This window comes from Falco biarmicus, chromosome 9, assembly GCF_023638135.1.
Source record: "Falco biarmicus isolate bFalBia1 chromosome 9, bFalBia1.pri, whole genome shotgun sequence".
Lineage (NCBI taxonomy): Eukaryota > Metazoa > Chordata > Aves > Falconiformes > Falconidae > Falco > Falco biarmicus.
In genome coordinates this window covers 8,006,361-8,020,221 of record NC_079296.1, presented here as the reverse complement: position 1 = coordinate 8,020,221, position 13,861 = coordinate 8,006,361, and the positions used below count along the sequence as shown (strand labels likewise).

The 13,861-nt window shown below is 58.7% G+C and overlaps 1 protein-coding gene across 1 annotated transcript; it reads right to left on the bottom strand.

The window, feature by feature from the left end:
• Positions 1-1,374: 1,374 nt before the first annotated feature.
• SAPCD2 (suppressor APC domain containing 2) lies at positions 1,375-13,697 on the bottom strand. The gene is made up of 6 exons (XM_056352820.1): positions 13,254-13,697; positions 8,328-8,461; positions 4,561-4,707; positions 4,311-4,412; positions 3,656-3,766; positions 1,375-3,273 (listed from the first exon to the last, which is right to left on the bottom strand). Exons 1-6 carry the CDS (start codon positions 13,654-13,656, stop codon positions 3,145-3,147), a joined length of 1,026 nt encoding a protein of 341 aa, XP_056208795.1. The 5' UTR covers positions 13,657-13,697; the 3' UTR covers positions 1,375-3,144.
• Positions 13,698-13,861: the final 164 nt, after the last annotated feature.

The window sequence follows — 13,861 nt, the reverse complement described above, 5'->3', positions numbered from 1 at the left end:
AGCAGTTTGCAGATGTGATCAGGACCCCGGAGGAGGCATGTCCACAATCTATGCAAACCCAGGTCCAGCAGGAACAGAGCCTGAGGAGAAGATGTTCACCCATGTCACGCAGTGCGTGGCTTACAGACCTGGCCACAGCCCAGGTCTTGTGGCTCCTGGACCACCACTGCAGTGATGCCACCCCCCAGAGTTGCTGAGGGTGCTGAAGCAGACACAGCCCAGACACACAGGTGAGGGTCAGGCACAGGCCAGACCCATCACAGACCCAGAAAGAGTTTGGCTAGGCCAGGGTGACAGCTCGGGGCCAGCCCTGCAGCTCCTGGGGGACCCCAAGCCCATGGCACCTCCGGAGCCCCCCCTGCACCCGGCAGCAGTCCCACAGGCAGTGGGCCCAGGGCCAGCATAGCCGGGATGTTCCCCTGGGCCAGAGCAGGGACATTGCTGCGCTGGCTCTGCACAGAGCAGCATTGAGTGGGGACAATGATCCTCTCTTTCCTTTGAAAACCCTCACGGACTTCACATCCAAGCAAAGGCATATAACGGGAACTGAGGGCAATTATCGCCCCCCTCCTTGTTCCGTCTGGGACTCGTGGCTGCCCTAAGCATCCCTTGAAAGAGACCGCGGCCAAGGTCCCTCTCCCAGCTGCGGGGGACTTGGCTCGGGTCCCTCTCCTGACTCCACTGCCAGCAAGGGAGGCTCAACCCCAAAGGGCTCTGCAGGGGGTCCCAGTTCCCCCCACAGCCTGGCTGTGCCGAGGGGCAAAGAAAGGCACCTCCGGCCAGCGTAGAGCCTCCGGGTTGCCTGGAGGGGGTGATGCCACACTTGGCACAGAGTGGAGGGATGCTCAGTGCAGAGTGATGCTCGGCGAAGAACGGAGGGATGCAGAGCAGAGGGATGCTCGGCACAAAGCGGAGGGATGCAGAGTGGAGGGACGCTCGCCGCAGGGCATCGTGCCAGCCTGGTCCCCTCTGGCTGCCCCTGCAGGAAGAAGCCACTGCAGAGCACCACGGGGCCAGCTCCGAGGAAGGGGTTTTAAAAAAATTGGAGGTTGTGAACTACACCAGCACCACCTGGTGCTGGAGAAGCAGCCAGATGAAGCTACAAGCACTGGAAGGGGTGCAGGTGGCTTCGTGACCCCATCCCACGGCTGTGAGGAGAGACCAGGGGGTCCCCAGCCTCAGAGCACAGGGAAGCCCAGATGGAAGGGGAAAGGGCCTGGGGAAATGGCCTGGCACAGAGACCCCCTGGGCTCCTCCTCACGCTCAGGCTGTGATCGTGCAACCTCAGCTCACCCTGCATCCCGTGGGACAGGACAGTCAGGAACTTCAAGGCTTGCAGCTGTAGACGGGCTGATTTAGGCAGAGACAGAAGGATAAATTAAATGGTTCACCCCACTTTATTATCCCTACAGACAGGTGACCCTCCTCATAAAGAGGGTCGCTTTTAATTTAAACCTCAGGCAAAACAGGCACTGGACACCAGACATGGCATCATGAAAGAGGTGGCAGGCACCGATGCCCAGGGGACAACTAACACCCTACTCCTGAGATAGGGGACACAACTAGCCCTGGCCTTGCTCCTCTTCCTCCTCCCTCTCCCTAGCACTCTGCTGATCCCCACTCCAGCACAGGGCAGCAGGCGCAGGGGTAGAGCAAGGATTCATGCCTTGCAGTGAGCTTCAGGTCAAGATCAGCCTCAAAGAGAGGAGCTGGGTGGGACAGCACTGGACAGATAAAAACAGGAGTGAGGAAGGAATTGGTTTCTGTGGTGCCCAGCCCAGGACAGGGTAGGTACAGCACCTTCTGCCCAGCTCTGTGCATTGCATCCCAGCATCGTGCCAGGAGAGTCAGAGCATCAAAGAACCCTGGAGAGAAAGTAGCTCCTGGTCTTGGAGCTACGGAGAGCCAGGCCTGTGCTACGTGGGGGTTCACAAAGATTTCCTATGAAAGTACCATAAATACCAAGTACCAAGCCATAGTGGAAGACATTGTTCAGCTCAAGCGTCATCACTGAGCTGGGTGGGAAGGAGGAGGTATCCTAAGATGCACCAGTCTAGCAGGACCCACACTTAAGACCACCACCCCTGTAAGAGACCTGGAGAGGGGTGCAGTTCACGTTCAGGATATCACCCTGGGGAGCCCGCATCCACCACCAGGACAGACAAAGCTGCCACTTCTCCACTTGGAGATGTGCAAAGGAAAGAGCCCAGCAGCCTCCACTCCATCACCCACGTTCAGTTAAATACAAAGCCTTGTCCTAAAGCCCTTCCGTGAAGTCAGGCTTGTGTTAGCATCCTCATGCTGTAGGACATCACGTCTCATTTTAAAGTTATCATGAAAAAAATGTAAGCCTGGCAGTCATAGGGAAACATCTGCCAGGTCAAGCCAAATAAAGGGATTTGCCTTGAGGTGTCTGCCTCAACCTGCAAACAGCCTGAAACAGCAGCTCAGAGGTATGGGCTACCTCGTTTGGGTCTGTGGCTCATTAACTACAGGAGCCTGCAGACATGTAAACAGTGACTATGGCATCACTACTGCAAACTGGAAAGAAGGGTTATGCCAGGAGGAGCACCAGCTCGGCCGCTGCTCTGGCCCAGTATAATGTCACTGGCAGGCAGAACTCAGGCAGCAGAGAGGGGCCAGGCTTGCCTCAGTGGATTTTCAATCTTGTCTTCCAACAGCAGGACAAGCAGGGGACGGGCCACCCTTCAACAGCCAGGCTTGCCTGGAGATGCCAGCTGAATGTTTAAGATGCATTATGGTTTTTTGAGAGCAGCCAAAACTCCGCCTAAGTCAGGCCAAGGGCACAGCAGCTCCCTCCTGTGCGGGCAGCATGGGCAGCAGCCATCTCCCCCAGCACAGTGGGGGTCACGGGGCTGGGGTACAGTCCCTGCAGTCTGTTTAGAGCCAGAAAAAGGAGCAGCTTGAGAGCAGCATGGCTGGAAAGCCCAGCAGCAGAGCAGTGCGAGGATGCTCCCCAGGTGGGACCAGGGATATTCGTTCCTGGCTTCCTCCTGCAGAGATGCCACCTGTGGCTCCAGACCTCAAGATATGACACCTGGAGCAACGGGTGCAATGGGTTTTGAGCAAGAGTCCCACGAAACCCCTGGGAAAGCTCGAGGCTGGGGAGCGGGGAGACGGGCGCTAGATGAAGGTGGAGTCCAGCTGGCTCGTTTCATGGTTATTGTGGGCACGAGCCTCAAAGAGCTGCTTGATCAGCGCAGATTTCTCCTGCTCCAACTGGGTGATGCGTTCGCTCTTGTCAGTCACCTCCTGCACGGGACAGAGGAGGAAAACGCTGGCATTTGCTGCCCTGTGGGTGCTGGGATGTGAACCCCAGCAGTGAGCCCAGCCCTGGCAGGGGCATCAGAAGTGCCCCTTCCCCAGCAGCCCTGCTCACAGACCCCAGCTGTAAGTCTGCACCCTCCCGTGGCAGACCTGCCTTTCTCGGGCAGGGAGACCCCGTCCCTGCCCACAGACCCTCATCCAGCAAACAGCTGCACACAGCTGCATGACAGAGGGTCTCCAGGTGCAGCCCACACACCCTTCTCTGGGATGACCACGGTTGGCCAAGCTGAAGAAACACCTTTCACTGCCTCGTATTTCTTTCCCATCCCCATCCCGCCCCCCCTCTTCCCCCCATACCCCTACTCACCTTGGTGAGAAGCCGGTTTTGCTCCTTCAGCATGTTGATGGCTTGCTGGGAGCCTGCTGAGGCTGGGGACGCCAGGGGCACCAGCCTGCTCAGAGCTGAAGGGTTTGCTGGCTGCAGAGAAGATGAAGGGAAGGGATGAGACATCCAGCCTCCTTCCCAGTGGCCCTCCTCAGCCTTTCTCCAAGGCCAGGAGCTGTTTCTGTGGCACACAGGGAACTGAGTGAAGCCCAGCGCAGGATTAAGATCCCAGCACAGGCCATCACAGGGTCTGCAGCAAGGTGGGCACAGGTGGGAAGCAGTCCTGCCAGTGTGCCCAGCTCCTGCCAGGAGCCCAGTGAGACAGACAGCTCTGAGAGGGCTGACTCAGCATCTCAGCAGGATGGCTTCCTTATTCACTTGACAATGGCTCCACCTTTTTGGGTATCTTCTTTAGCCAGGCAAATGCCTTGAGCATCCTCCAGCCCAGCTCAGGACCAGCTGTGCTGTCCTGGCTGTTCCCCATCCCCTATCTTGCCCACAAAGCCAAGTCACCTCCCCAGGGCCCAGGGAAACTCTGGCAGCTCTGATGTCAGCCCAGACACCAGAATGAGGAGGGGGACAGGATGGGTGCCAAGGTCACGCAAACAACCACAAGGTGCTGATCTGCTGCTCTCACCTTGCTAGTGGTGGAAAGGAGGTCACCCAGGCAGCGGTTCACCTCCTGCAGCTTGGGGACCAGGCGCCCCAGGTGGCTCTGGCTGCCCTCAGAGACAAAGTCCTGGGGGATGAGGAGGAAGAAGAGGCTGGGGGTTACCATGGGGCCAGCTCCAGGTCCAGCCAAGTCCCAGCCCCGTTCTCCAAACCCACAGAGCAGCTCCAGACCCTCCCAAGCAGACGGGCACCCCAAGAACAAGCCCCAGACTCACAGCACTGGTTTTGTTCTTCCCCAGGAGCCTCTGGCGTTCCTGCATGAACTGGATGTGCTGGTGGTACCACTCCCGGGCACGCTCCACCAGCTCCAGACCCTGCAGCAGGAAATCCTTCTCCTGTTCCAGCTCCTTCATGTGCTTCAGCTGCAGGACAGAGCATGCAGAGATGTTACCCCCTTCTCATCAACGCCTTGTCAAGCCCTAGGAGCTGGTTTCTTCATGAGGCATGGAGGAATATGGATTTGGGCAGGGGCCTCAGCCCCTCTCCCCATGAAAAGCTGCGGAGGAGTGGGTTGATGGCTGCTGACTGATGCTGCTTTGGAGAAAGAGTTCTCCAGTTTGGGAGAACAACTCAAACGGGTGAAGGACACTCAGGCCACCTCTACTCTCCTGCTCCCCGCTGCGGCAGCAGGCTTCCCCACCTTGTATTTATCCAGGGAAGCAGCAAGAGCAGGGCCTGCAGCTGCTCCGCACATCTCCCCACGGCAGTGAGCATCAGCCAGCAGCACAGACACACACGGCTTTCACTGAGCAGCCAAGCTAAATGTGCAGACTGGAAGCCAGGGGAAAACCTGCAGCCTTGTTTCCCCAGCACTCCACTCCCCCCTCTGCTTCACCCCCTAAGGCATCTCTGAGCTGAGCAGACCACAGCATACCTTTCTGCTGAGTGTCTCTGCCAGTCTTTCAGGTTCAAGCACCAGCACCACCGGAGAGGACTACAGGGACCTTTATGCACCTGGAAAGCTGCTACAAGGCTGCCCAGGGCTCCTGCCCCCAGACCACCCCCCTAGGACACACAGAGCAGGACCCTGTGCCAGGTTGTGGCAATGCCAAGGCCACTGCAGGGCAGGGGGCTCAGCCCCTCCATCACAGTGGAGCGGGAGCAGTGGTCTGCACCCCAGGAGACATGGGGTCCCCTGCTCGGCTGCCACCTTCTCCTGCTGTCCCTCAGCACTGCACTGCCGCCGGCAATCACAGAGGGGGCATGAGAAGGGACATCCCTGGAGAACAGAGTGACTTGTGCAGCAAGCCCTTCATCAGCCCTCACCCAGTGAGCCCCAGGCTCCCACGCTACTTGTCCTGAGCTGTGCCAGCCTGCTCCTCCAGCTCCTGCCCCACTGTCTCCATGCGGGGAGCATGGGGGAGCTGCCTGCCTTGCTGCCACTGCCTTCCCTGCTGCAACACAGCCTGGCCTCCGCCACCCAAGACACACACTGAGCTCCAGGAGAGCCTCCTCCAGGCACCAGTGGGACTTGGATCCCCCAGAAGCTGCTGGATGCTCAGGAACCTCTCCTGCTGTTTTGGAGAGCATCTGGAGGGGGGTGATTCAGCCTAGAAGCGACCCTGAACAGATCCCTGGCCCCAGGGACATCAAGACCTTCTTCAGGCCACCAGCACTTCCCCATCCCCACTGCAAGCCCCCAAACCTCCCAGCCACCCCACACCAGCCACTCTTTATGCCAGGGTTGCCCTTGCTCCCGCTGCTCCTAGAAATGCTGTTTGCAACATGAACCCCCTCCCGCAACACGCTTGGATGGACAGACAGAGCAAAGGGGACATACCCACAGGAAGAAGCGCAGAGCCTTGGTGCTATGCAGGCTGTTGCTGAGGGGCATGAAGAAGGTGCTGTACATGGCAAGGACCCCCACCCAGCTCGGGCTGCAGCCCGTGACTGCCCGGCCTGCCCTGGTCCCACCAGGTTTGCTGGCCAGCACGGCGTCTGGAGGAAGAGGCAGGATCCCACAGAGCAGTGGAACATCACCAACTATGCCAGATGCAGGGACAGATGGCACCTCACTAAGGATGGGATGCTCTGGGGGCAGAGGCGGCTTCTGGGACAGGAAGACTGGACTTGGCTGGTGCTACCCCGGATAGAAGGGGAGGGGACAGTGCTGTACCCTGGGCTGCCTACAAATGAAAGCGCTCGGCCTCTCACAGGTCTCATCCCAGCCACCCCCTGTGGCCATGGGGAAATAGGCTGATCAATGATGGACTGGCTGAAAAACGCCAGCTGAGCAGACACCAGCTCTGGTGGCACAAAGGGTCCTGAGGCTGCAGCACAGCCCCCATGCCTCTGCTTTGCTGTTCAGGATGAACCCATCAGGATGCAGGATGGATACCAGTGTTCCCATCCCCCCCCGGGGCTTTAGGCAAATTAGCTTAATCACAGCTTGTCTCTTCGGAGGCCCAACAATCTCCCAGCATGGGGGGTAGGGAGGGGTGGGGGTGGGGGAGGTTTGGGGCTGGACGGTGGCAGCACCACTCTGCAGGGATTCAGTCCTTGCTGGACTCAGACCTGCTCCAACCGTCTCTGTACGCTCAGAAGTGAGATTAGTACCTGCCAGGTACTAAGGCTCCTGCCAGGGTGCCAGGGAAGGGTCCTCACCTGGGGGACAGGGACAGACACCCTTTCTCTGGGAGAGTAGGATAAGAAAGGCAGTGCAGCACTTGGGTACACTGGGGAGCGGATAAGAAAGGCAGAGGACCTCCTTCCCGCTGCCCCCACAACTTGGGAAAACAGAGGCAAGGGCAACACAAGCCCAGAGGAAGAGTAATTGTGGTGGAGCTGGGAACAGACCCCAGCTCTTGGTGAGACACATTGGCCACCAGCCCCTCCTCACCAGTACCAGGCAGGACCCTGAGCTCATGGTAGTGATGGGCTCAAGCCTGGAGCTGCACACGTGGGTTATGAGCCTTGACAGGGAAGGAGGGACCTTCCCCTCCCTGAAAGAGCAGCTCCCAGCCACCAAAACCCTGAGAGCCAGAGACACTCATCCCCAGACACCCACAGGCACATTTATTACTCCTTGCCAGCAGACAAGCCCTCAGCCCACCAGCACCCCTACCCCTTGTATGGCTGCAAGCCCAGCAAACCACGCGTGCACAGCTGCCCCCCTCCCCAGGCCAGGCACCAGGTCATGTTATGTCCCCCAAGGCCAGCGCCAGGCTGCAATCGAAGCCACCCGCACTGCCGGTCACAGCCTCAGCAACGGCTCTGACACCAGCCAGAGCTCATCCCACCGATCACTCATCCTGCAGGCTTGGTCCTGGCTCTCTTCCCAGGAAAATTTAGCTTGAGCTTGTGGGCAACATGCCCAGGCAGCTCCTCCATCCCACTTGGAGCAGTGCAGATCTCTTCATCCAGGCAATCTAATCCAAGCCTCTCCGCTCAGAGCAGATCCCTCCATTCTGGGCTGCCCGGCTAAATTCAGTGCTGATTTCTCTGCATTTCTGGCAAAAGGTCTCTCAGGAGCCAGGGGAATCAGCATGCTTGAGCTCTGACCTACAGAGAACATCTGGTAGGGGGAACAGCTCAGCACCCCCACTTGCCAGCACAGAGCAGACCTGACCTTCGCTGGGGTGCTTGAAAGACCCAGAGACCCACCTGCTCCTGCAGCTACACGTTTGCCTTTCCCTGCCCAAGTTTTTGCCCACAGCAAAGGCATCCGTGCGGTCCAATGCCAGCTCCATGGGCTGACCCCACTCTGGGGGCAGGCAGAACACATGCCCCCTGCTTGTCTAGCACAATTCGGGACAGAAAGCACCTCAGAAGTAACGGCAGGACCTCCATGTACATCAACAGAGCTTTGTACCCAAAATACCAGGATCTGCCCGACACCCCACGGCTCTCACGTGCAGAGTGGGCAGCAGGGAGCCACAGCCCAAACGGAGCTGGTGTCAGCGGTGCGGGACCCCTGCAATCCACCTTCCCCCAGGGTCCACGGGACCCTTTACTGGAGCCCATGGCAGGGCTATCCCCTTACCGTGCTGAAGTCCACACCGTTGGTGATGGTGTGTCTCCGGTGTTCTGCACGTCCCCTCTGATGCCTCCGAGTGTCCCCAGCCCCTGGATGGCTGCCATCTCCCTGGGACTGCACAGCAGCCTTAGCATCACCACCTGTAACAGAGGAAAGCATGAGGCCACCCGCCACCTGCAACAAAAAACTCCTCACGGGCACTTTTATAGGACTATCTGCAGGGTGGTCTTGCAAACAGATGTGGCAGGAGGGAGAAATTGAGCAAAGCACTGGCCCGAGCACGTGCTTGCATCTTTGTACGGGCAGGATGGGCTTCACCAACAACTTCCTTGGCTGCACCAGGCTGGCAACAGACCTCAGTGGTCATATTCTGCACAAAGCAGGCAGCTTCCAGGCAGTGCTGTTTCAGTCCTGGCACAGGCAACTAAACCATTAGTGATATTGCCTACCCTCATCCTGTCCTCATGGGACCCCTGGCTCCCACTCAGGTCGCACAAGGCTCTGCCAAGAATCTGACTCCTCCTGAAGGCAGCTCCTGCTTGGTGATGGGCTTGGCCATGCACGTGTCCCCCCCGCAAGACCCCGTGTCCATCGTCTAAATCAGGTTGTAGGTTTTCCAGTATTTTATTACAATCCCAACATCCTACCGTGCAAAAGACTGATCTACTACAAACACATGACGTGGTGCAAATCCACACATAACCTATTTTTGCAGATTAAGTTCATTCTGGCAGGTTTTAGGCTGGATCAGACACCTCCTGTCTGCGCTGCCCCTATGCCGAAGCAGGTATTGGCTGGGTACCTGCAGGAAAGTCGGGACAAGCCCTGCACGTCCGCCCTCGCACACTCGCCAGAAACACAGCCCCGTGGCCACGGCCAAGTCAGATCAGATCCCTGCTCCTGGCCAAGCTGGCAGAGCAGCACCATGATGCTGGGGCAGCTAAGGGTGCAGCTAGCACCCTCCCCAGGTGTGCCTGGGCAGCAAGCCTGCTGTGCCTCCCTTGCCCCGGTCTCCTGCTGAGTCCCCAGCAGACCCTGCCTCATGCTCACCCCCTCGCCCTTACAGTTCACCCCCCCCCTCCCCGCACACAGGTTTCCTCGAGAGTTTCTTTCCCAACCTGGCTTTCAAACGAGAGCAGCAGGGAGGTAGGCAAGCAAAGGCAGGCAGCGAGGCAGCCGGGGAAAACATCTCCTCCTTGGGACCGCTCCCCACGTATCTGCCAGGCGCCCCCACCCATCGCCACATCCTTCTCCCACGGGTTGGGCACACGCCGGCTCCCAGGCGCCAGAGCTGCCTGGCACAGGTCTAGCATGTTCCGTGTTATGCCGGCACCGAGGGCTGTAAGTGCCGGGACAGGGAGCACAGCATTGCCCAGGCCACCGCATTGCTGCCCACTGCTCCACAAGTCTCCTCAGCCAAGCACATGGACGTGGTGGAAGAGGGATACGGTGGAAGAGGGATATGGAGCAAGAGGGCAGCTGGGGCCACCAGAACCACCCTTCACCTTGAAGGCAATGAGGTCTGGCAGAGCTGCACCATACTAGGACTGCCTGTGCTGCCACGTTTACACCAGTTCAGCAACAGGAGCTGGACTCGGGCTCAGGGGGCAGCAGGCAACACTGCACAGCACCTCCTTCAGCCTGTCACTTTGTGTCACTGGAGAAAGAAGCCACCATGGCATGGAAAAAATCCTCCTTCTGGTCCATCATGGCATCCTGCTTCTTCTACTAGCAACTGCTCTGGCGCAGACAGGTCTCCAGCATGTCAATAAACACAAAGTCTTCGATATCATCCATTCATCTGTTTTGCCAACCGCCAGTAGTTTCATATACCCATATCTACCCAGGAGGAACCCAGCAAAACCAGTGCAACCACGCACATGTTCTCCTGGCAGACCTGGAGCACATCCTGCTTGGGAAGCTGAGGAACAGCCCCAAAACCAAGGGTAGCTTCAATAGGCAGAATCCCAAAGCAAAACCAGGAGCACCTCTGAAAGGGTAGAAACACGTTTAAAACGTTTTCCCTGCTGTTACTTGGAAGTGCCAGGTTGAGCTGAGCTGAACCTGTGATAAGGTGTTTCCTGGTCAAACAACAGAGCTCTGTGCACCTGAGCTGACAATGTAGTGGCTAAAACAGGGTCCCTGCCAGTTAGCTAGGATTAGTTCTTAGGCAAAGAGCAGGACCAGCTCACCAGAGGTGGAAGAGATCCTGCCATGAGATATGGGATGGCCTTTTCCCTCCCAACGCCTCTCTACTCCTGCAGGACATGAGCCCAGCATTTGCCAGAGCAAGCGCCAGGATGGAGCAAACACCTCAGGGTCATTTCACACATTACATACCTGTCCCTGGCAATGGCCCAGACAACAACAGCTACCTACAAACCACCACCTCCTCCTCCCTGCCAGGGCTCAGCCGCTCTCCAGGCAGCTGCTAGAGCCAGGCCACCCCAGCAGCAAAAGCAAGAGCTGTGCTGGGGAGGAGGCAGTGCCCAGGGCCACTACAGACCTCCTGGGCAAGGCACTTTCTACTCTGTGTCTTAAATTCCCCAGGTCTCAGCTCACAGGGGAACCACAAGGGTAGAGACCCCCCAGTACTGAGACGCTTGGATGCTGCTGTGACAGGCCACCTAGGCACCACTGGTAGGGAAGCCATCATGGTGACTTCCCTGCCCAGTGACTTCTCCAAGATCAGCCTCACCATCCTCGCAGCCGGCAGATGCTGCTGGCTCCCCAGGGACCGTGGCTGGTGCGCAGCGGTGGCTTGTGGGCTGTCCCAGCACTGCCAGGCTGGGGAGAGCTTCTGAGGAGCTGGAAGATGACACTAGGCAGGGACTTCTTCAGAAACACTTCTGCCCCTATGCTAATGGAGGTTAGCAGGGAAAACGGGACAGAATTGCTGTCCTGCTGGCTCACTGCGCCCCTGCACGCACAGGAGGATCACCTGGCCCCAACCTCTCCCACCTTGCCATGATTCGCATCCAAATCACCTCTGAAGCATGCAGATGTCCCCTGGACTGGAAAGCAGAGCTAGGGTGGCATCTGGTGAGCACCTCCTTCCCCCAAAACACAAACAGGGAGTTTCCTCAGACTCTTTGCAGCCAAAGGGCACCGATACACTATCTTGCTGTGCTTGGTTGGGTTCCTACAGAAGCCACCTCATGCAGCTGGAGGCTCAGAGCAGCCTCAAGCCCAAATGATATAATCTTAATGGAGATGGGGCTTCTTGGACCTGTGGGCAGCTCTCAGCATCCAGCACATTTGTCCACTGTGAGGAAGAGCCATGTCCTGCCATGGCAGTGCCCATCTCCCTCGCAGCCAGCTAAGAACATCTACCCGTTCAACCACACCCTGGGAAAGCTCTGCGGTGGAAGGGAGCGCTGGGCAGCTCTGCAGGATCTGGAGCTAGAAGGGAGAGTAACTCTGAGTTATAACATTCATTAAGCTGCTGAATCAACCTGAAATTCAGGCCTTTTGCCCAAATACAGCCCTGCACTGCTGGAAGCTGGCAGCAAGGGTTGAGGCACTAACCCTGCCTGCAGGCTCCAGACATCACTTTAACATCAGTCTGTAATGAAAAGATCCTCAGCAACCAGAAAGCTGCTGTAGCCATCTGCTTGCTCCTTTCCAGGGCAGAGCTTTCCCTTTGCTGTTGATTTACCAAGCAGGATTTTTTTCAGGTTTTTCCAGATTTACTCTCTCGACGATAGAAGAACCTGCCTGCTTAATAATATTCCCCCAGGTGAAGCTCCAGCGATTGGTCTGGAGGCAAAAAGGAAAGCAGAGAACCTCAGCCACGGTTAAAGTTTCTTCTCCACCCAGCCAGAAGAAGGGACTGGGAAGGGAAGGCAAACCAGCCCAGCTTTCCCAAGATAGAGGGAGTCACTGTGCTTAAGTATTGCAGTAACAAAACACCAGCTCCTCACCAGACCTTTGTGTTCTTAGATGTCAAGGCACTTCACAAGTCTAAATAAAGAAGCATTACCTACACCAGGTAAGTCCAGAAGCCTGGTTGCCTTATAACATCTCCTACCAAGTAGCAACAAACGGAGATGCCAGTGAAGTAGCCTCCCCCTTGCCCAGGTCAGTGTGCCACCCAGGGGTGGCAGACCCAGCACAGAGATCCCACATCCCAAGGGAGAGGCAGAATCCACAGGGACCTGCCAGTGAGCTCTGCAGAGCCTGGCTGCCTAAACAGCGCTTTGAGACAGCAAAGCACATCTACCTGATGCTGCTTTCCCATTTAATTATTGCTTCATTATTTATTCTTGTAAATAGCGCTATGGAACTAGCTAAATGAAAAAAGTTGGATCCGGTTTTCCCTTTTTTTTTTTTTTTTTGCACACCCGCAGCACGGAGCCCACCCAAGCACACACTGCTCCCTGATCACAGATCCCGCTCTGGCGAAGCTGCCTGGCACCCCGAGACCCCGGGCCTCTGCGAGAGGAGCAGCCGCATTAGCCACCCCCGAGGAAGGTCACCGACAGACTGTGCCAGGGGACAACCACGGCCACGTTACGGCAAAGCCCTTAATTCTTCTTGTCACCGCTATAAACAGACCGGCACCCACACGGGGAGAGATGCGAAGGGCAGCACAACCTGAGACGGGCAGCACGCTCTCCATCCCAGTTTACCCGCAGCTGGGATCAAAGCCACCCCCAGCCGCAATTAGGGACAGCGGTCATTTCTGCGGGGTTTTCCACCCTGCCTGCGGGCTTCAGTCCGGGGGGGGGGACAGGTCCGCACCGCCCGGGGACCGCTGCGAGCCGCCGGGTCCCACCCCCGCCCCGCTGAACTGCAGTCCCCGGCCTCGGGGGTGTCCGCACCTCGGGGCTGCCCGCACCCTGGGGTTGTCCGCACCTCGGGGCTGCCCGCACCCCACGGCTACCCGCACCCAGCCGGGCACGTCCCTCCCGGCCCGGCCCCGCCGCTCACCCCGGCCGCGGGGCTGGCTGGGCCCCGGGTCCCCCTGCCCGCTGCTCTTCCCGCGCCGCTCCTCAGCACAGCGCGGGCTCGGCGGCTTCTCCGCGCTCCGCCGCCCACCGCCGCTCTCCGCCGGGGCGTCGCCACCGGGCAGGGCAGCGCGCAGCCCCAGGACGAACCGCTCGAAGGTGAGGTACCCGCTGGCCGGTGCCGCCCGCCGCAACCCCTCCATCACCCCGGCGGGCAGCTCCCGGGCTTCCGCTCCCCGCCAGCGGGACTCGATCTCCCGTAGGTGCACGTAGCCCCGCCGCCGGTCATCCAGGATATCGAAGAGAGTTCGCAGGCTCTGCAGGAAAGCCCGGGGAAGACCCTCGGTCCCGGCGGGGAGCGACCGGTCGCCGCGCTCCGGGGCCATCGCCGCCGCCGCCGCCGCCGCTCCCGAGCGTTACTCGCCGCTCCGGCCCCCGCGCTCCTATTGGTTGGTGGCGGGAGATCCCGCGCCTTCATTGGCTGACGGCGGCGGTCGCGCTGGCCATTGGCTGAGGGGGAGGACGGAGGTTTGAGTTCCAGGCGGCGCCCGCCCCGCTCCTACCGGCGGAGCGGGGCCCCGGGAGGCGCCG

What these genes read in the sequence shown, in the direction of transcription:
- SAPCD2 (XM_056352820.1), bottom strand. Translation starts at nt 13,656, where the DNA reads ATGGCCCCGGAGCGCGGCGACCGGTCGCTCCCCGCCGGGACCGAGGGT. An exon ending in GGAAGAACAAAACCAGTGCT is followed by an intron (nt 4,413 to 4,560) that starts GTGAGTCTGGGG and finishes CTCATCCCCCAG; the next exon opens with GACTTTGTCTCTGAGGGCAG. An exon ending in AAAACCGGCTTCTCACCAAG is followed by an intron (nt 3,274 to 3,655) that starts GTGAGTAGGGGT and finishes TGTCCCGTGCAG; the next exon opens with GAGGTGACTGACAAGAGCGA.